Source organism: Paracoccidioides brasiliensis, assembly GCF_000150735.1.
Source record: "Paracoccidioides brasiliensis Pb18 unplaced genomic scaffold supercont2.6, whole genome shotgun sequence".
Lineage (NCBI taxonomy): Eukaryota > Fungi > Ascomycota > Eurotiomycetes > Onygenales > Ajellomycetaceae > Paracoccidioides > Paracoccidioides brasiliensis.
In genome coordinates, this window is record NW_011371363.1 from 812,863 (window position 1) to 836,307 (window position 23,445).

At 34.3% G+C, this 23,445-nt stretch overlaps 3 protein-coding genes across 3 annotated transcripts; 2 read left to right on the top strand and 1 right to left on the bottom strand.

Moving 5' to 3' along the window:
* Positions 1-15,371: 15,371 nt before the first annotated feature.
* Positions 15,372-18,516, top strand: PADG_11914 (uncharacterized protein; the record flags this gene model as incomplete). Its single annotated transcript, XM_010762833.1, has 7 exons — positions 15,372-15,508; positions 15,785-15,967; positions 16,268-16,701; positions 16,997-17,172; positions 17,300-17,407; positions 17,474-17,868; positions 17,946-18,516. 7 exons carry the CDS (start codon positions 15,372-15,374, stop codon positions 18,514-18,516), a joined length of 2,004 nt encoding a protein of 667 aa, XP_010761135.1.
* Positions 18,517-19,562: 1,046 nt separating this feature from the next.
* On the bottom strand, positions 19,563-22,357 carry PADG_05333 (uncharacterized protein; the record flags this gene model as incomplete). Its single annotated transcript, XM_010762662.1, has 4 exons — positions 19,563-19,634; positions 19,736-21,591; positions 21,663-21,836; positions 22,021-22,357. 4 exons carry the CDS (start codon positions 22,355-22,357, stop codon positions 19,563-19,565), a joined length of 2,439 nt encoding a protein of 812 aa, XP_010760964.1.
* A 434-nt stretch (positions 22,358-22,791) lies between these two features.
* Positions 22,792-23,154, top strand: PADG_11915 (uncharacterized protein; the record flags this gene model as incomplete). Its single annotated transcript, XM_010762834.1, has 1 exon — positions 22,792-23,154. One exon carries the CDS (start codon positions 22,792-22,794, stop codon positions 23,152-23,154), a length of 363 nt encoding a protein of 120 aa, XP_010761136.1.
* Between the last annotated feature and the right edge of the window lie 291 nt (positions 23,155-23,445).

The window sequence follows — 23,445 nt, forward strand, 5'->3', positions numbered from 1 at the left end:
TCTCTCTGAAAATCTGATGAGTATGAGTATAAGTTAGATATTTTCATAATTTTCAGCACATAATTCATATAGATTTTATCAGAGTAAATAGCCAATGATGAAATTAAGACTTTCATTTTTATAACTTTAATAGAAGAAGATTTTTAAGATATTTAACCTTTTTATTTTATTTTAATGACTATTGAAGTTTTATAAAATTCATTCATGTATTTTCCTACTTTGTCATCAAATTTCAACTGTAAAATCAGAAATAAAATCTAAAGAAGCTATTTATAATTGTTTTATAGTTTGGAGAAATAGTTCTCTTTAATATAAGTATTAGAAAGTCTAACTGTATTATTTAAAGTTCTTTCAGATTGTGTTTTAATATATATACTTTGATTTATGAACTTAAATTTAAACTAAGCTTTAAATATAGTCAAATCCTAATTCATCTCACTGCGGTTATAATTTAAATTCATCAACTTTAATCTTGAAGAGTAATTCAGGTTGTATCTTCTTCATTTGATTTAGAAAAAAATGAATCAACATTAGTGAGATATAAAGTAAAATAATGAGCAGCTGTGATTTATATATATTACTTTATCAGAGTATCTCATGGAAGATAGAAATTATAATATTTTTTAAATTTTTATTTCATTACTCATGTTATTAGTATTATACAACATCAATATTTTCTATAAATTTTCTGCTTCTTTTCTCATCTATGATATTATAGCAGTCTATGAAGTATTATATATAGAAAGCTCATATTAATTACTCTATTCAATGTGGTAACTCAAAATTTATATTATGGAATTTTTCTCATTTTACTCAGTATTTTTTTTAAAACTGTTAATTTCTTTCTTCTATCTTATGATAATATCCCTAACTTAAGGCTTCGCTGTATATTATACTATTTTTATCTTTCTAGTTTTAGATCATAATAGTGAATAACTTTTTAAGTTAATCATACTTAATTCTTGAGTATGTTTTAAGATTATAATAAAAAATTCAATTTAGTAAATTTAATATTGTCTCAGATATCTTATTTATTTAAACTCTTATAAATTAAGCAAATAGTTGAATTTTTTAGGATGTTTTATTTTCTTTACTAAACTTTAGTCTGTTTTAAAGAAAGTATTTCATATTAAATATCTTTTTTAATAATTATTAAGAAGTAAAGTAAGTGATATGATGCGATTTATAAAATTTAAAAGTTCTATGATTTCTTAGAAAAAACTTCTTACTGTTATATTTTTATTCTTAAGTATTGATAATCTTTAAGAGCTATTTAGTTCTTCAACTTCCAGTTTGCATCTCAATAAGATGTGAAATGTTTATGAAATTTTGTCTTCATCTCTTTATCTTTTTTTAAATGTGTATATTCTCAAAAAGAATAATTTAAAAATACTTATACAGTTTCAAATCATTCAAATTGAAACTCTATTAGCTTTTATTATATATAAGAACTTGATGAAGTTGAGAATAAGACTGACTGATTCATCCTCTTTATATGTTATTAGTCTTACTCTTTTCAATTGAACGATATAAGATATCTCTTAGTCTTTTTATATTTATTTAGTTTAAAAATTTTTTCTCACCAACAAAATATGTTGAATGTTGTAGAAAATAAACTCATTTAACTTCTAATTTATTAACAATCTAGTGTAAAACTCATAAAAAGAGAAGCTTCTCTTAATTTTAATTTTTTTTTTTTTTTAAAAAAAACAAGAGCTACTAGTAAGTCTTTAGTATATTCATCAGATCTTTGAGTTAGATAATTTACATGAAGATAGTTTAATAAATCCTATAAAGTGAATCTAGTCTGACTTATAGTCTCAACTGATTTTCTGATCTTGATATTAAAAATTTATATTCTCTTTTCAGTTTGTATATCTTTAAGCAAGATTGTCAATTTATATATAAAACAATCAATAAGTACATTTGAATTCAAATGTAAAATGAAATTTAATCAATAAACTGATACTAAAATTAAATTACTACTATAGAGGTCAAGAAATAATATTAAGTAAAAATAAATCTATTTATTCATTTCAATTTCATATATTACTTTTATACTACAGATTTGAGCATATTATAGATATCAAACTATTAGCAAGCTTAAGAAAGAATTAATGATATAACATTTTTGAAAAGTCTTTAACTTCTAGCTTGAATATTATTTATAAAAGATGCCATATCTTTAATGAAATTCAATTCCTTAATATATAAAATACACATTTTATCTCATATGAAAACTCTGTTGATTTTGATTTTCTTTCAGTCTCACTAAGTATCTTCTCACACTATTTTTTTCTATCAACATTGCTAGACACAGCAGAAATCTATCTGTGAAAAGTGAAGAGCACATCATCTAATGTCTCTGTATCTCTAACTACAGACTCAATATTATAGAACTAGCTGAGTATAGTTGAGAATAGAGGCAAGCTAGGACTAAGTGCATACTTATAAAATATCTCATAGAGTTGAGGTTCAACTAATTCTCTAACAAGCTTAACAGAAGCTCAGTTAAGACTCAGTTAAACTCAACTGAATCATCTTTAACTGTATCTGATTAAGCCCTAGTAGAGAAGGTGATTTAGTGAGATCTGCAGATTTCTTTAACAGAGAAAAAGGTTCATCAAAAACTCTCTCTGAATGAGAGTTAAAAAAAAAAGAAATAAAAAAGACAAGTTGACAAATCAGCTAAACAACTTGATAATCTGGAGCTCGCAGCATCTATCTTGAAGAATCAAAGAGATAAATAAGAGGAAAATCAGAAAATTATTATTAATCTCTTAATTTCACTGTCAAAGCAAATTTATGAGATTATCAAGATCAAAGTGAATATGACTGGCTCAATTAGATATATTCATTCCACTTCAGTCTCAGTCTAGTCAATCTAGTAGCAAGTATCCTGTACTCACTTAGAACCAACAAGAAAGAAGTAGCGCGGAGTATAGTTAAAAAGTCTACTTTTACTCAAGTAGCTGCTACTTCTGTGTCTATTCCTGTCCAATCAGCATCATTGAGAGGTTCAAAATAAGAAGGAAAAAGGAGCTTAAAACAAGAAAAGCTAACTCAGTCTATGAAGCAACATCTCATCTTAAAGTTCTCAAATGAGAAAGCAAGAAGTCTACTTTCAATGCTTAAAATTCATCTTTGAATAAGAAATAAGCTGAATAAATGTCTTTTCTCAGTGACAAGAAATAAAAAAGTAATTTTTACAATCAATATCTCTCATCTATAGGAAACTCTGTAGTTATCATCACATTGTCTGAATTTTTATCTAATATTCTCATTCAAAATGAGAAAAAATGAAGATATCTCTATCTGAACATAAACTACAGACAGATATCAAACTAGAAAAAGATGAGAAATGAGAAATGAGAAAAATCTATCATTCACAACATTTCCAATGACATTTTTGATTATGAAGAAGGTATGTATGACTTTGCTGAAGAAAGCAATAGAGAAGTTTAATTCTTCAATTTAATTAAAGAATAATTCCATCTGGCTAAGCAAATCTGAAATCAGACAAAAGAAAAGAAGTTGAATAAGTATTGACTGTAATCAGTCTGATTGTTCAGAACAGACAATAATTTCATCTCTTTTCATAGCTGATCAACTACTAAAAATGTTTGAATATATTGATTGATTTTAAACCTATAATCAAGACTCATATTCAATGCAAAATATGTCAAATATGGGGACATTTTATAGGAGCATGTAAATGTTACAGTGCAGTCGTTGGTAATATGAAATAAGGTTGGTGATCACCATTCCAATCCCCAACCATCTATTTAATTTAAATTTGTCTGCTCATTCATCCCACATTTTAATCCTCAGTTTAGTATTCTCATTGCAGCTGCCTAGCTAGATAGATGAATTGAAGCTTTTGTCTTGTTTATCTTGATTCTAGTTTGAGTCATGACAATAAATACCCTCTAGCATGTGGGATTTGTGCAGAAAATCATAGCACAAAAGATCACACTTGTCTCAACTGCAAAGTGAAGAGCAAATCATGTTCTCATATTACAATTAGGTGTAATAATTGCAAGAAAGATCACATGTCATCAGCTTCAAGTTGCTTCTTCTATTCAAAGAACAAAAGAAATAAAGTCTCAAGAGAAAACTGAAGAGATAGAGTATTCTTTAATGAAAAAATAGCAAGATCTCAATCAAGAAGTAGAAATAAATAAAAGAAATTCTCAAGTAGAGAGATCTTCAGAAAGCAAGTCAGTCTTCAAGTATAAATAAAGCAGACTGTCAATTCTACTCCTTCTATAAAAATAACTAGTCTCAGAATCTCAGAAATTGATTTATATGAAAGCTGTTGTAATCCCTAATCAGTGAATCTCAGCTTTAAAAAGAGACTATTTTGCTTTGCAAATCTATCTATCTTTATAAATGTTTATTACAAGGAAAAAAGAACAAAAAAAGTAAAATATTCCTCTAAAATTACATTTCAACACAATAATATAGGGATGTGAGGACACTGAGATGGATGAACTAAGTGTCAAAAGAAAGCATGCTTCTACTATAACTAATATACCTATGTTTTCACCCATTGCTATTCTCTTCCCTTCATAGCACTCAACAGCGCTATATTCCTACTCTCTTACAATATTAGTTATAGTGCTTCTCATGCTTTCTTTTGATGCTTAGTTCATCCACCTCAGTGTCCTCACAAGGGAGAAGCAATTCTTCTATATATACTTGTTTAAATATAGCTTTTGCTCAGCAAATTGATTTAATATTTTATATCATAAGAGAATCTAGACACTGAACATCAATTTCAAATTTCACATTCCAGTAATTTTTATTATCTATCTACCAGAGAAAACTAAAGTCAAATCTAGAGTAATTATATACTCTAGAAAAAGCTCATGATTTCAATTTAATTTGAGATATGACAGTCTTCGATTTTGATATCTTGATTGAAGACATTATAGATAAGTTTAATCAGCTTGAACTCATGAAGCTAGTTAAATCTATAGTGGAAAATCATTACAAGAAAATGATAATAGCTGAATAGGTCGTAGAGCTCTTCTAGATGTATCAATAAACAAAAGATCAATCACAAGTGAAGATTTCAATGCTTATCATCCATGGTGGAATAATGAATATACTCAGTCCATAAGAGCAGACAAATTGATAAATTGACTGATTTCAAAAGAATTTGAGCTAATTAATGAAATTGATAGTGAAACATTATTATAAAAAAATCCATTAAAAAAATTTATATATAGTAAATCTAATATTTTTATCTAAAGAAACTATATGAGAAAAAGACCTAAAATTGATTCATTGATTCAGAAGAAGTTTCAGAATCAAATCATAAAGTTGTTCAATATAACAATTAGATAATAAAAAGGTAATTGAAAATTCTTTATTATCTAATTAATATAATTTTGAGAAAGCTTAATGGACAGAGGTCATAAATCACATAAAAGTATTGTTAATAACTAATATTATACTATCAAGTATCAAAGATAAGTATGCCAAAAAAGCATTAATCAAACTACTCAAAACCTGGTGGTCTGAGGCTCTGACTGATAAATATATAAAGAACTAGCTAGAGCTAGAAAAAATTGAAAAGAAAATTTGATATCTGTAAATACATATAAAGATATTAAAAACAACTACTTTTCTAGTATCAAAAAAGCAACAACTAAATACTGGAATGACTTTCTTGAAAATACAGAAAACAAAGATATTTTTAAAGCTTTTTTTAAACTTCACTAAATCTAGAGAAGTAGTAAAGCTTTCTTTCTATATTAAAATATGAATATCAGAATCAAGAACATACTACTAATACTTTTCAAGAAAAATGTCAAGCATTTATGAGAGTTTTTATTTTCAAATTCAATAGAATCTGAGGAATACATTTCTATAAATGAGTATCATGATGATAAAACAAAGTGAAAGTGATTTATCTGATTTAATTAGAGATGAACTAGAAACAGCTATTTTCACAAGTTCTATTAAAACAGCTGCTGGACCTGATTCTATAAATCACTTTATAATACACAAAGTATATTTTGAGCTAAAAGAAGAACTTTTTGCATTATTCTTCTCTTTGATGAGACATGAATATCATTCAGTATGTTGAAGAGAGGCTACAGAAGTTATTCTGATAAATTTTTAATTTAATAGAAAATCATTAATTTCTTTCTATAGAGTTATATCTCTACTGAACTATTTGAAGAAGATTCTAGAAAAAATAGTTAGCTCTAGACTTTTTATTTATGGTATTCAAATAGCTAGAAATGATGGCAAAGTTTCAACTGCTTCTTTTATTAATATAAAAGATGTTTTTGATCTTGTTTCAAAAAATAAAATGGATTTCAATTCTGCAAGATTTAAAGTTATCAGAGTCTCTAAAAATTAAGTTAACTGTTTCATGACAAAAAGAAGTATTCAGCTTCTTTTTGATGCAATGAAACAAGAGTCTTCAGGATCTTTATTGAAATAGAAATTTCACAAGTATCTTCAGTCTCACTTATTTTTTTTGCTATATTATACAGTCAATTTATCCAAGAATAAAAGTGTATATGTAATAAGAACTCTCAGCTATGTTGATGACATTGATCTCATTACTAGTTTTAAATCTATACAAGAAATTTGTAATAATATAGAGAGAGCTGTAAAGAAAATATTTGAAAAAAATAAAAATCTTATTCAATTTGACATGAATAAAACTGAATTGATTCATTTTTACTCTAAAAAAATGAACAAGAGAAAACTATTACTCTTCAAGATAAAGTTATAAAATCAAAAACTTCTTCTATGAGATAGCTGGGAGTATAGTTAAACTCAAAGCTCAACTTTAAAGTTCATATATAAAAAAGAATTGCTCAGACTGAGAGAACTTTGAATAGTATTATTAGACTTTCTAATACAGAAAGAGGTTTATTTTTTCAAGCTATGAGACAATTATAAATAGCTTGTACAGCTTCTGTATCAGACTATGCAGTAGAGATTTGATGAAAAGAGTAAAAGAACTTTATAAATCAATTTCAACTATTACAGAATTAAGCTTTAAGAAGAATTCTAGAAGCTTTTAAAACATCTTCAGATATAGAGCTATGGAAATAGAGGTATTGATTCCACCATCAGCTATTAGATTGATAAAAGTTGTATGAATTATGCTCTAAGAATCATGAAAATGAATGCAAATCATTCAATTCAAATGAGAGTATCTACTTCATATCCCCCAGGTATATCTGGAGAAGACTTAATTAAATAGAGAAAGATTTCTAGATTAGAATGAATACTTTAGTAATTCAAAGAAGATATTATCTTCTCAGCTGTTTAGAATATGTGCTATGATTAAAGATCAATTATCAAGCTTAAATGTGAAAAATATAAATCACAATGAGCTCTATCCTTGGAAGAAAAATCTAAGATCATTAATAGATATTACTATTTAATGAACTGTCAAAGAAGAGGAAAAAACTGCACATACTCAAAAACTTATAGAGATAAATAAGAACTCATTACTTATATATTCAGATGGTTCAAAAAGTGAACAAGGACATTTAGAAGCTGATATAGTAATTAAATATTCTAGATCAAATTCAGAATATGAGATGTTTTCATAAAATCTAGGAAAAAAGTGTTCAGTCTTTAATACTGAATTATTTGCAGTTCAAAGACTTTTATAATAGCTCACAAAATAATCTCTCAGAAAGCAAATATTGATAATATTTGAATATTTTCAGATAGTCAATCAGCATTGATTGAAAAAACTACAGAAATATGAAATTTAAAATGATCAGATAAATCTTGAATTAATTCAAAGAATAGTGAAAAGAATTAAGATTAAGAATAAAAATATTCAAATTCATTTATCTTGAATATCTGCTCATGTTGATATTCTGAAAAATGAAAAAGAAGATTTAGCAGCAAAGATTGAAACTAAAACTCAAAAAGTGACAAAGAATTATATCCTGGTCATATATCAAAAGAAAGATTAAAGAATCATGTCTTGATAAATGAACAAAGATCTGAGAAAAAAAGAAAAAAAGCACTCAGTATGCAAGATATGAAATGAAATCAAAGTGGAAAGTTTTCATCAATAAAATGTAGAATGAAAACATTTTTCTTCTATATATAATAATACAATTGAAACTTGATCCTGGCTACTTTAAATCATATATGAAAATCTTTTAAGACTTTTTAAACTCTGATAGATATGATTTCTGTGATATTGTTGAGAATTCAGATCATATATTGATGAATTGCTCATTGAACAATGAGATAAGAAAGAAATTAAAAGAAAAACACTCAATTAATCAATTAAATATGATCTTTCTGTTTAATACTGAATTAGGAAGAAAGTTTTTAATTGAGTTTATAGAGAAAATAAAAATTGTCTCTAGAGAATGAAATTCAATCTCAAATGAATATAATATTTGATCTATAAAAGTGGAGAATAATTTTCAATAATACTTTCAGTAATATTCCTTTTATACTAGTTTGTTGTTTTATTTTGTTTTGCATTATGTTGATTTGTGTTGTTTTGTAATATGTAGAGTTTTTTATATTGTTATATGAGAAGATATTTGTTTTATTTAAGTTGAAAAAGAGACTGGATGAAAATTGGAACTATAAATGTGTCTTTTGTTGAATGATTGTTAAATGCTGTATTATTCTGGGATGAAACTCTATAAGTGCATGGATTGATTGCTATTTATTAGTTAGATTAGTAAAACAGTTAAAATCTAGTTTAACTAGATAGATGTCATAGTTCCTGACTGAATACACCTTAAATAAAGAATAATAATAATAATATAATACTTCAAACTTAAAGATCTGAACTTGAAGATTAAAATGAAAAAAAATATTTTAGATTTAGTATGATTTTTGATGATATAAAATAATAACAATCAGATATTAAACTATTATATTTTTTTTTTTATTTTTGAAGATTCATTCGATGAGTTATTAGATAAATCAGTTATTAAAAATTAATATAAATTAAGTACAGCTATGTCTTGAAGAGCAAATATTAATTCTTAAATTAAATAATTATAACTTATCTATTAAATTAATTAGATTAGTAAAATAATTAAATTTTAATTTAACTAAATAGATATTATAGTTACTAATTAAATACATCTATGATAATAATAATAGATCAGAGTTAAGAATTGATCAGATACCTTAAATCTGATTTTTCAAAAATAGTTTAATTTTATCAAGATTTCAGTATATCAATTTGTAATTATCTAGCTTAGTAGTTAAATCTTTATGATATTTACAAGAAATTTTGTGTGTTGTTCAGTGATCAACTTTTATTTTTTCTCTTGCTTATTTGCTTACTCTACTCATCATAACTTTATAAATTTAAATCAGATTGAACTTAGTACTCTTGATCTTTCACACATTATTAAGTTGAAAATTGTTAATTCTGTTCATATTTTTTTTTAAAAATTTGACAGCTCATTCATTCTATATTGTAATTTTCAGTTTAGTATTCTCATTGCAGCTATCTTGTTAGATAAAATAGAAAATTTTCTTTTTGACTTTAAATTAGATCATAACAATTATTTAAAGTAGAGATTAATATTTTAAATATATATACAAGTTTATAAATTAAAAATATTTTTTATTTAAAGTATTTATTATGAGTTTTAGTCTTTTCTCTTTCTTTAGAAAATTTGAAGTACTTTTATTGCAAATTGATAGCATAATTATTGTTGCAGCAGTGTCACTAATAATATGAGATAAGATTGATCTGCTCAAATTCTCAACCATCTATATATATTAGACTGCTCATTCATTTCCACATTCTAATCCTCAGTTTAGTATTCTCATTGCAGCTGCTTAATTAGATAGATGAATTGTGTTAGAGGATTCCTAGCTACCTGAGATCACGTGCATCTATGTATTTATTAGTAGCTAGCTAGCTTGCTTAGAGTCATAAAATACAACAAAATCAATAACAGTTCTCTAAGAGGTCATGAGACTCTTGAATTAGAGGTCTTTCACTGTGAACAATGTGAGGAGAAGCTGTGAATGAACAGCTGTGAATGAACAGCTATAAACAAATAGCTATAATAACATGAGAAAAAACATAAACAACAATTGGATGACATTGATGATCAATCTACATTCAGATGAAACACCAGATTTGACAGAAGAATACATGTTAAAAAGAAGATAAAACTGAGAATCTGAGAATAGAACTCTGGAGAATAGGACTTCAAAGCTCACAATTTCACTGTCTATATTTATTACAGTTTATAGAAATGTCTCTGAAGTATTTGAAATAAACAAGACAATTCTGAAGAAATCAGACAAGTCTAATAATGCATATGAAGACCTGGTTGATGAAATGTTAGAGAATATAGTTAACCCTAGTGATCAGATATCAGAAGTTAGTGAAGAAACTCTGATGAGATTAGAGATTGCAAAACTTCAGTGAGAAGTTGAAATGATGAGAGCTAGCAGAGAGACACTCACTATCAATGCTAGTGACAATGAAATGAGTAAAGATCTTATGAACTATTTACAGAGAAAAGGCAGAACTACTACCATAATAAAGATCTTGACAGAATTTAGAGATTAAATGAAGCACATCAAGAAATCTATTATTCTGACTGATTCTGTGAACTATTCAATGTGAACAGAAGAGATTATACTAATTGCTAAGCAATCTGAAACTGATGATATTCTCAATAAGAAGCAATCTGCCTCAGAGAATGATGCCAGTATGGATATGCAATATTTTTGAATTGAAAGAAATATATAACTCTATAATCATATATTGTTTTCAATCTCTCTGCAAGCAAGATCTCATTTTATGATACTCTCAGATTATCAGTTGTCAGCATATATTCTATAAATAATCATAGAAGAGAACTTCTCAGAGAGATCTGTAGTCTACTAAATCTGTCTTTTTGAGAAACTGATTAGCTTGACAGCTAAGACAAAAGACTTAGATAAAGCTTTCATAGAATATCTAATCATCATTCAAACTGAATATATTCATTTAAAATATAAAATTAAAAATTTTATTCTTTTCAACTGCTTGTTAACTGATGTCAGCACTGAATAAGCATCATTTATCAGAGATAGAATGAACCACACTGAAAAAATGCCAACACTCACAATATTGAGACAGATTTCATGAGACTGTGTTGAAATATTCTATTGCATCTATTAGCCACTGGACAGAATATTATCTTAATAAATACAAGAAATCTTGCAAATAATATTCAAGATTTATAAAAAAAGAATAAGAGTAAGAATAAAATTTGATAGCTAAAGATAAAGACAAAGATAAGAAGTTCAAGCAGAATAGTAATAATATGAAAAAGATATGCTATCATTGTCAGAAGACAGAGCATCTCAAGACTGACTATTGAACAAAATATTCAGAAAAATATTTTGCAGATTATAAAGAAAAGAATAATCATATGAACAAGAATAAGAATAAAGATAATACTGCTTCAGTTCATAATATTGTGAAGTAAGTATTCTCTGTAAAAAAGATGATTTATTTCAGTAATAAAGTGATGAGGAATATCTGAGTTCTAGACTCTGAATCAAAAGCTCATATTATATCACAGAAGAATATTGTTGAGGTTATGCTTCAGAGAATGAATATCATGTTGAAGATGGCAGATGACTCTACAGCACCAGTAGCAGATGTAGAGAAAGTGTGCATTTCAACTAAGAAATCAAGTATTGAACTGGATGATATCTGTTATGTTCTTAAGCTGAAGATCAATCTAATGAACCTTGGAAAACTTATATATAAAGATTATACTATACTCTCTTTTGAACCTGCATATGTCTTGCAATCAGATGATGATTCTCTAATAAAGCTGCTCAAGGGTGACATGAAGACTTTGAAATACACAATGACACAGTGGCATCAAAAGCTGAGTCAACTAAATCCAGTAAATATAACAAGAATGACTGCAGATTCTAGACGGAAATATGAATAAGAGATTAAAAAACTTTGCTATTCTGCAAGACATGTGTGCAAGCAAAAATTGTCTGTCTGTTCTTTGCTTCAATGAGCAGAGCTGCCAAAGCCAGCTTATAATGAATTTGTGGAGAAAATAGAATTGACAGAGATCTGATCTCATTGAAGAGAATGATTGATTTTACACAGTTTTGCAACCTCTAAGAAGATATAATAAGACAAATTCGAGAAATAATTGTATGTTTTCTTTGCAAAGTTACAGTACAAAGACATAATAGAGCATTTTTTAATAGAGAAACTAGCATCTGATTTCTGTATTTAATTTTTATTGCGGATTTAAGAGCATTCAGCAGCTGGGAAATAGAGCAGAGCTCAGGCTTACCATGGCATGGAGGGGTGTTAGAGGATTCCCCGGCTACCCGAGGTCACGTGCACTTATGTATTTATTAATGTTGCCGTTGCGCAACTCATACCTTCTGTGGGTGTGTCATATCAAAATAATAAAAACACTAAAATGATAAAAATCTTGCAATTTTATCATCTTCATCATCTTCATCAATTAATAACTCACCACAATGTCAAATAAGGATAAAAATATTGAAGATCATATTTAAAAAGCTTTCACTTATCATCAAAAAAACTCAAATTTCAAAATACTATCTCTGTCATGAGAATTTGAGATTTTTTATCAAAGTCTCTAAGTATATATCAATAGAAGAAATTTGAATATTGCAAAGATTCCAGTTAACGAATGATTAAATGAGAGTCAGAAGAATGCAATTAAATGATGAGTCAAGCTGCTTAATGAAAAGAATTATTTTCCCACAGCTGAATATATTGAAGATTTTACAAATTCAATACTCAGACATTAGTACATAGATTCTACTACCTCTCCTTTAAAAGTCAGCAAGATGTGAACTTATAGATTCATTGAACATTTATCTGAGTATAAGAAAGTGAAACAGAAGTCAATGATTTTAAAGAGAGTGACAGTTGAAGGTATTAAATATATCAATATATGATTTAAACATCTTCAGATTCTATTTGAGCAGTATTAATTTCACACCTGTGACACATACAACTTTGATGAAATTGAATTTCAAAAAGAACAAGAATGTGAATAATGAGTTATAACTGCTTTTAAAGAAGTTAATTTTATTATTTTTTTATTCTTTTTAAGAGATTTGATTACAGTCATTAAATATATATTCATGAATAATTATATTATTCTGCTATTGATAATCTTATCCTTCAAAACACACTTGAAGAATTGATATACACAAAAAGATTTACTCAGCAATTATAGAATTACTATATCAGATACTGAATTTACAAATAATGAAATTAAATTTAAATGACTTAAACATTTTAATACTGCTACAGAAAAGAGATAGAAGGAAAGTCATTGATTACTTTTAATGAATAATCATAAATCTCATATCATTGAGAAGTTCATACAATATACAGATCTTCATAAGATAATTCTATATAAATTTTTATTGTATATCACTCATTTGCTACAATCTATGAATAGTCTATCATTTTATCAATATAAGCATTATCATTCAAAAGCAGTCAACTATGCTGCATGTTATGATTTTGTTAAGTATGAAAAACAGCAGTTTCTACAAAACCTCTCAGCTATGTAAAAGCAGATCTTTAAATCTGATATAATAGCTATAAAATAAGCTTAATATGATATATATTTCTAAAATTCTGACTGAGTTCTTGACACTCTTAAGCAGTAAATCTCATCACCTCCTTTATTGCAGATTTATAAAGATGAGAATGATTCAGATTATATATTTATCTCTTTCTCTTAGCTATTCTCATCAAAGACAATTCAAAAGCTGAAATATTATATTAATATTATAGAAAATACCATACAAAGTATTAAAGATACTCATGATTTGAAATCACTCACTTTGACACATTGTTTGAACATGATATTCAAAGCAAGTCTAATTCACATAGAATTTAATGAGCAACAGATCATTAAATTAGAGAACTTTCTCAACATCAGTGAGCACTGCAGAGCTAAAACAACTTATCATCAGATTCAAGTAGAAGAAGTCCTCATTATTAAAGATGTCAATAGAAAAATCAAGCAGTATAAGGATAATGAAGCTGAAAAAGAGCAGAATAAGAAGTGATAGAGATTTGAAATTGATCTCATGAGAATTGACAATAACTCACTCATATCACTGACAGAAGAGGAATTAAATCAATTTAGAGATAGCACACATACTGAGAATGATGTAGATAATCTTTTTATTATAGATTAGCTACTGGTTGTTGATATAAAGTGCAATAATAAGGATGTGATTCAAGATTTTTATCATTTTAGTGTTTTTATCATTTTGGTGTGGCGCACCCACACGAGGTGTGGGTTGCAGCGGCACGATTAGTAGCTAGCTAGCTTGCTTAGAGTTACACAATACAACAAGGTCGATAACGGTCCTCTAAGAAATTGAAGCTTTTATCTTGTTTTTATTATCTTGATTCTAGTTTGAGCTATGACACTAGTTACAAAAGTATGTTAAATAATAACAATATGAATAGCTTGAGCTGTTAACAAAAAGCTAACTTAACATTTTCTGCTTCTGCACTTCTGAGCTAACATTGCTTGAATTGTATTATTCTGCTGTTACAGATGTCAAGACTGAATAAACAATTGAACAGAGCATAATTAATCATTATCTAGCTCATTTAGTTAGTTAACAATAATCACTACATCAGGATCAAAGCATCTCCCTGCGAGAAGAACATCTGAGCATACCGGCCAAGAGACCCATGGACTGACTATGTATGTTCTAATTAGGCGCTCTTCAGAATTGCTGGCTGAAGCTCCTCTGGCAGCTGCTTCAATGCTTGGTGAGGTGAAAAAAAGCAGATACTCGGCTAGGACGACAGCGGCATCTTCAGAACCGGAGTAGTAGATAAATTAATTCGGTTTTCGTAGTTCCAAAATGACTTTGGATGCCGCGAGTTATGTTTTCTTCTCAATACGCCAAAAAGTGTAAACATTGCTTCCGGGTCACTTGATCCCAAATGGCGAGTTCCATGGCTCGTGAAGGGAGATTGTTCGCAGGAAGTATGTAATATGATTTGAACCTTGAAGAGCTTCGAAGAGGCTTTGAAGAGCCCCAAGCGAGCGACCCATGCAATTTTTTGCAATGTACGGAGTAATTGCATACATACGAGGAGAATGGGCCGATTTATTAATGGCAGTTAACTTTAATTTCCAACCACTACATATGGAGTTAGCTGGGTTACAACCCGGGATAGTCAACTATTATTGGGTGTCACCACCTGCAAGGCCCCAACTCTCTGGAACAACCTTGGAAATATCCACTCTGGTCGCTCTGGTGATGATCTACTGGTCCCAATCTCTGCAAGACTTCCAAGCAAACACCACACCCTCTTCCGCCCGAAGAGACGGCCCATGAATGTGGCGCTTCGTTGGGCTGGTGTCAAAGCGCCAATTGGTAACCTGGGGAAACCTCGTCTTTTCTCGAAATGCCAGATGTTGTCGACTAGCTCAACCTCGGAAAACCTTCACGATGAGACTACGGGGTTAGAGTAGGGCGAGACTCCGTCAAGGATTCAAGGACCGTTGAAAAAATAGTGTTTAATGAAGGCTTTTCCCGTTCCCTCCTCGAGTCAGGGGGAATTTCTAGCCACACAACCAAGACGGCAAACTGTCTCCACCGCCATTGCTCCTTTATATTGGGAATGGTGTGGTAATTGGCTTTCCCAGCTGTTAATACCCGGAGATCAGAAGTTTCCTGAAGGGGACTTTGGACATGACACTTCACTCTCTCTGACAAAGTCATAACTGATATTGCGAATACGCAGACAGAGATCTATAGTTATGGGCAGCGCGGAGTGGAAAATAAATCCACATGCCTATCAGCCAAAGAGCGAGGAGTGGATTGAGCAAGAACTGAAAACTGGGGGAGAGTTCTTTCAGAATAACTCGCCAGGCGACAGAGCAGACATTACAGAGAACAGGATGGACATAGGCGGGCCAGTTCGGAGGTCGCTGTCAAAATTTTTGACTCGCCAATACGCCAAAAAAGACACCAAAAATGCCACATCATTTACTTACCAAAATCTTTAGGCTTCAGCTCACCATTTCTAGTTCAACCATCTAGTTAAAATTTAGGCGCATCAAGAACTAAAATCTTAGTTAGGGTTTAGACCTAGTTAAGAGGCCCCAATTTGCACTGCATGCCTATCATTCTAGGCATAACTAGACATGATACCGTTTCAATTTGGATTTTAGTGTTATTGCTTCCATGTGAGTAAAACTTTTTGACAGTGACCCCCTCTCTACAGTTGTACCAGTGGGAACTCAGAACTACCTGGATTCTGCTCAACCTGCAAACTTGTTACTATTTTGCAGTGTCTTTCGTTCTCCCGACTTTTGGAATTGTTGGCGAATAACATGATCTCAATCACAATCAGCCAAATGTTGCCCACTCAAGAACTCATACGGTCTTCAAACCACTTTCGACCCAATGCCCCCGGGGCTCAGACCCCGGCGGCTTTTCCGTTCGGGATCTGGGGCACGCTTAGTCTTCCTGGCTCCATCCCAAGTCCGTATTCGACGCGTTCATGGGCTGATCGCCGATCAATCATTCCCAGTGGTGGGCTGCTGTGGCGTGCCCAAGTAGCGGACCTCCTTGTCTCAAGCGAGAGCATCTTTTGGCGCCTTCATCTCACCGCTGTATTTTGGCCAATAGATAGCCTGTTGCAGCAGAGTTTAGCCGGTTAGAAATCAACAGCCGGGCAGAAAGAATCCACTAAAATATCCTTTGGGTGGTTCGTTTCGAGACTGATAGAGTTTCCATGGTTCTTCTAGCGCGCCTACATGGAGAGGTTAATGAGGCCGAACCAGGCTTCAGGGGGGTTGACGCAGCATCCCCCGCAGAATTCCACGAGGTGGGTAAGGATGGCAGAAGTGTGGGTTATATCTCAGACTAGCTCTCCTACCACCCCGGGAGAGTATTTATTTGTCCATGCCTATCTCCTCTTTCTTTAATTGTCTTGATCGATGCAAGCAAGCTTCCTTGGTCTTTTGTCTTGTGTTGGCCGCCAATATGGAGGAAAAAAGTTCCAGCATATTTGCTGTAGCAATATCTTTGCTCGTCGCTTCGTGGCTAATCGTTGCATTTCGCTGCTACGTGCGCGCAAAACTAACCCGATGGGGTCTTGACGACATCTTCGTGATCGCTGTTTTGGTACGTTAGAAAGCATCCCTACATGCACATACCCATGTATGTACAGTACAGTACATTCATAGGTTGAAGGGAGGCATTATCCTGCCTGCTCTTTTGCGTGGCTAATTGTTGATTCATTATTCCACAGTTGATATTCACCGGATGTGCTAGTTGCCTCATGAAGGCTGCGTCCATGGGACTTGGGAAACGTACTAAAAGTATAAAACCACGCGAGGCGATCATAGATTCATTCAAGGTCAGATATGAGAATCAGGCCCGCAGAGCAGCATTTGTATGATGGCATCGTTAACAGCTGGCTCAGTTTTTTTTTATTGCCGATCTTCTATATATCACCTCTTCAGGAATAGTAAAGATCTCCTTCTGTTTATCTTTGTTACGAGTCGTCATCGGACGAGGTTACATCTACACGATATACGCGGTCGGTACAGTTACGGCCATTTTCACAACTTTCTACTTCTTCTTCGCCCTTTTCTCGTGCTGGCCGGTGGAATTTGTATGGGAACAGATACGAAACCCGAATAGCGGCGGGACGTGCCGGCAATATCATAAGGTCGTTGCCGGAAGCTATGCTCACGGCTCAATCGTTTGTGTGGGTGACTTGATACTCGCAATAGTCCCTGCATTGATGATACGGAAATTACAATTAAATTCGCGTACTAAGTTATCTGCTGGCCTTCTACTTGGGTTTGGATCGGTGTAAGCTTCCGCTTCCTCTCCTCCCCCTCTCCGCCATGCAATACCACCAGATGTGCAATTACTCTAACCTTTCACAGAGCGAGCGTTGCAACCATAGCCCGGCTTACATACGTCAAATATGGATACGATCAGAAAGATTTCCTCTACACCAACACCGAGATAATGATATGGTCCATGGTGGAGATAGGGGTAAGCATCATAGCTATATCGGCTGTGACGCTGAAGCCCCTTTTGATGAAATACAAAATCTTCTTCCACTCTCAAGACAGCAATGCACTCTCGCCACATGACCGAGGACGCATCTACAGGAACGGCGGCGGGGATTTCACGTACACAATTGGCTCAGGACCACCACGAAAAAGCCATTATAGTCGACAACATAGATCCTCCGCGCATGGCAAGATAAGCGCCTCTAGACTGAGACCTGATAACACAGTTGCCAAGGGACGGTCATCATCGGAGGAAAATATCTGGATATCGAAAGGAGATGGGCAGACGATACCCAGTAGAGACGGAGTCGACGACGATTTGGAACTCATTCCGAGAGGACAAATACAAAAAGTTGTTGAGTTTTCGACGTCAAGGGTCGCGGCGGAACTGGACAAACATTCCACACCGGCTCCTGAGCATAGGTATGAGCAGGCGTAGTGTATGTACATAAATTTCTTATATACTATGGGTTCCATGTGCACGTATATGAATGAAACTGGAAATACTATCCCCTCAGAGCTTGACCACCTGGATGATATCGCCCAATACTGAGCTACATCTATTCCCAGCTTTTATCTCACCGTTAAATTATTCTTTTAACTTTGACACTTGCCCGAACATCGGCTAACAGTTGCTGTGTGTCGTATGAAAAGGGTTCTAACTACTCCGTTATAGCTGTCTGTCTACTGATCGTCCTAATGTTTCTATTATCTGTCAACCATTGCTCTTCAACTTTGGTCATCAACTCCTTCACTTGATGAACTTATCAATAATTCCATCCATAATCATTTGTCAACATGGCAGCCAGCGCCCTGTCCTACCTGAGGTCACGTAGTAGTCTGTAGTTAGCTTGTCCGAATACAATCCACAATCTTCCACCTCTATCAGCTGTTATCAGTCTATACAATATTATGACGATGCAACATATTGGGGATGTCAGTGATTTATAAATGCATAAAAACAAGAACAGTTGACATTTTTGTTACTTCATTTATTACAGAACCACCCTCTCCATCTTACCCTCATTTTCGTCCAGCACAAAGACCTGTTGAATAGCGTTCATCTTTAGCGCAACCTGTTTCCGGAACTCAACAAGAAAACACAAATCCCATATCCAGAAAAATAAACGCCTATTTTGTCATGCTTGATTAATGCTCATGCTTCATGCTCCATTTCTTCCGTGCCATTCAAAGTATCACCGCCAAACACCAGGACCAAAATGCTCCGCAAGAAAAGGAAACGAAAACAGAAAAAGTGGGCTGTTGTTCAAACAGGAAGGACAGCCATCAGAGATCTCGCTAAAATAAAATCAAGTTGCAAAGGTAAGCGGACAGAGAGAGGTTTGAAGGTGAGATGGTTGTCAGGGGGTGTTAGAGTGTGTGAAGCAACAAGAGAAAACCAAAGGGGATTAGTCAATGTATCTACAGCACAGCACAAAAAAGACAAACCAAAAACAAGCATGCAATCCAGCAAAGGAGATTTCATCATCCCATATCCTCATCATCGTCCTCAGGATTCTCCAACGATTCCATTGCATCCTTTATAAACTGCGCAGCCTACATTTCGGGATCTTGTTAGCACGTACAGTCAATCAATGAAGCAAACAAAGGACAAACCCCACACCAATTGCACAAAAGCAAAAAATAAAAGATCATACCTTCGGATCTAAATTCAACGCTGTTGTAAAATGCCTAATCGCACTCCCCTTATCATTCAGCATTTTATATAACTTCCCTAACAAATAATGCACATTCGGCTCATCGGGCGCTAAATCTTTCAATATCCCAAGCTCAACCTGCGCTAGCTTAAGCTCATTCAGCTTCATCAAAACCCGAGCTTTGCGCAAGCGGGCAAGCACGGACTGCGGCGCAAGTGTACAGGCCCGTCCGTACTGCAACAGCGCAGCCTTCTGGTTTCCCATCCTCTCCAGCACGAGACCTATACACCACACTAACACGGCGTTGGTCGGATTGATACTGGAGGCGGTACGGTAGTGTTGTTCTGCAAACTTGTATTTGCCCATTTTTTCGTAGACTTTGCCAATGCCGTACCAGGCGTTGTAGTGTCTGCTGTCAGCGCTGATGCCGTACCGGTAGGCATCCAGGGCTTTATCGTATTCTTCGTTGGAGACGTATTCATGTCCCTGCAATGTAAAGGCGTAGGCGAAGCTGTGGTCCAGTTGCGTGGCCCGTTTGAAGCATTTAAGCGCCTGGTCATGATCGGATTGCAAAGAGAAGGAGTTGCCGATGGCGCACCATGCCTGTGGTGATAGGCGGTCGATCTCCATCAGTTCGTGTGCCAGATAAGCCAATTCCACTTCGTTTTTCAAGTGCCACAGAACAGTTGAATAAACCTCCATATCCTCTAATCTCGACGGCGCAATGGTTTTAACACGGATGAAATACTTTTCGGCTTCAACATACATCGCTTGTTCATAATACGCTCGACCTATCTGCGACAAAACCCATGGGGTTTCTCGCTGGCTTTGCGGGAGAGAATTGAATATCTGTATAGCCTCCTGGCATTTATATGTCGTGAGTGCCGAGTAACCTTCTGCAAGTTTCACAAAAAGATCTAAAATCCAATTGAGAGCTTCGACATCCTTTGATTTATCCGTCGCTGCGTGCTTGGAGTGTCCACCAACCGCACCGTTCGTGACAGCGGAAGCAGGAACCCCTCGACTCTCTTTGCCGTCAATGTCCATCCCATCAGGGGCAGCTTTGCGATTACCGCTCACGACCCGTCCCATAGTTGAACAAGAAGGGTTACGCCCTTTTGCGCCTGTCGCCTTCACCTTTTTAATCTCTCGACCTTCCCGAACCCCAAACGTCCCCGAGGCTGAAAATTTGCTAGTCGTGGGGCGAATCTGGTTAAAGAGCCGTACACTACGTCGTTGTGGAGCTCCTGGCTCGGAAGTCTGTGTGGCTGTTTGGTGGGCAACTTGACCGGATACTGTTCTTTTCCGCTCACCTCCTCCAAATGCTGGCGGGGCTGTTTCTCTTGAGACTGCGATATGATATGCATCTTCCGGATCTACCCTGGGTTTATTTCTGGATTTCGTTGATGTAGTCTTCATTTTTGGGGTTGGATCTACCCCATAATCCAAACCCAGCGTCTGAATATTTCTATTCTTCCTCCCAGGTGCAAAAGGGGGTTCCCATGATGGGTCACCAGAAGTTGCACCACCGCTGCCACCTGCACGAAAGTCGTCCGAATCGCTTTGGGCGACAGGAGTTTCCAAACCTTCCGGTGCGGGAGCACCGATAGAAACACTGACATTACTGCCATTTAGCTTTTCCCAGAGTGCGGAGGAACCATTTGCAGCATCAACGCGAGCACTGAACGATGTAAATGGATCTACGTTATGGTTTATGTTTGGTTGTACCTGCAGGGGTCCATTTGTCTGTGCAGCCTTCTCGAGTGTCGGAGGATTTTCTGTGATTGGCGACGAAGGGAGCATTGCTAACATTTCTGGGGACATCTTATATATGTTGGGAACCCGGATATTGGCACCTTTCGATTGAAAAAAGTGTCAGTACTAGAAAAATTAAAAACAAACTGCTTCCGCTATTTTTTGCTTTTACCTGTTTGGCAAAGACCTAGAAATGCATCCCAAAGGAAAGGGTTTAATTTCAAAGCTTCAACATAGCAATCCACTGCTTTATGTAGATCTTGATGTGCATGCCATAATTTTCCCTGTAAGCAAAGACATGCAGCGGCATCTGGCAGGTGTTGTCTTCGTGTTTCGCTATGCTTATCTGCAATCCAAGAGGCTGTCAGTTATACGGAGCGGCAGTTTATTTATTTTTTAGGTTTATATATATATATATATATATTTCCTTATTTGTTTATTTATTTTGTTTTGTAGATCCATGTATGTGCAAAATCCAATGCCCAACACCGAAGCACACGGATAGAGAGCAAGCAAAAAGAGCCACTTACTCCAATTATTCTTGTTAGCCCAAAGGCTTTTACTCCTGTCCAAGGCAGTGATCCCTTCAATGTACTTCCCCAGATCTAAACAAGCTTGCGCATGGACATATGAGCAGCCAGCATGCGTTCCCCTGGAACCCGAATTCCTGCTATATTCCCACGCAGCCTTGGACTGGCCACTCTGGAGATGACAGAGGGCAAGGAGGTAGGAAGCTTCCGATGATCGTGGCTCGAAGGCGTGGAGGCGGCCGGCAAGGAAGAGGGCATTGCGGATGAGGTTGTTATCGAGATGGTAGTATATCAGTTGCCGCAGCTGGCTGGATATGTGAGGGGCCGAGGGTGCCATGGTAAGACGAGGGACGACTCTCTGTGATGTAATAGAGAGGAGAGGAGACGAGGTTGGTGGGTAGGAGTGTGTGGTATCTCAGTTGCAATTCATGCAGAGAGGGAAGAGAAGGAATGTGTTTAGAACTGTTGCTGTTGCTGTTGCTGTTGCTGTTGCTGTTGTTTGCTGTTGTTGTTGTTGTTGCTGCTGCTGTTGTTGTTGTTGTTGTTGTTGTTGTTGGAGGAGGAGGTTGGGGGAGGAGTGAATTTGAATGTCGAATCAGGAAACTGAGAGCCGCGTGAAGTGGTGGAGGACCAGGGAGAGATACACCGCACGCTGCAGCTAAAGGGACCTCTTAGCTATACGTATAGAGGCAGACAGTGCATCTTCTTCCACCGCAATTAAGACAAGACTATGAGGTGGGGCCTTTTTTGAGGGGACTGAGAAGCAGCGGGATGAGTGAGGGATTCCTGTGTTGTGGTTTTACCTGGTTGCATCGAAGCCAAGAAGATGGGACAACCGTGGACAGGACAACCAGCAAGCGACCGGTGGTTCTACGCGGGCATGTTGCTGGAGCAGGCACAGGATATTGCAGTTTTGTGATCGGGTCCTTTGAGGTGAAGACTGTGTCGTCTAGATATAAGCAGAGGAGTGGTATAGTACCAGGTGTTAGATGGATTGATAACGATACAGATCAAGGTCGGCAGTTATTGGATTGCGAGTTGGATGTTTTGACGGGCTGGATCACGGGGTCTGGTCACTGTATCAACAAGGCGGTGGGCGGCGGGATCGAAGATTCTGCCGCCGCTGCCGACTGAACAACCCTGTTTTGTGTTGTGGTTGCCATGTATGGCCGTGGTACTTGTGGTTTGGCGCAAGAACTGCTGGGCGGTAAGGTACCTGAGCATTTTCATAAAATTGATGATATACGGAATGGATGGGAATCCACTTCATCTGCGGAATTTCATTAAATTATAACTACATACTTACTATCATTTACCCTGAATACTACCTGGCAACTGTGAAAAATATCTCAAGCTTAATGCCAGGGGGGCTCTGCTATGGAACCCATATTACAACAACATATTATCAAACCTGCTTAAAATAAG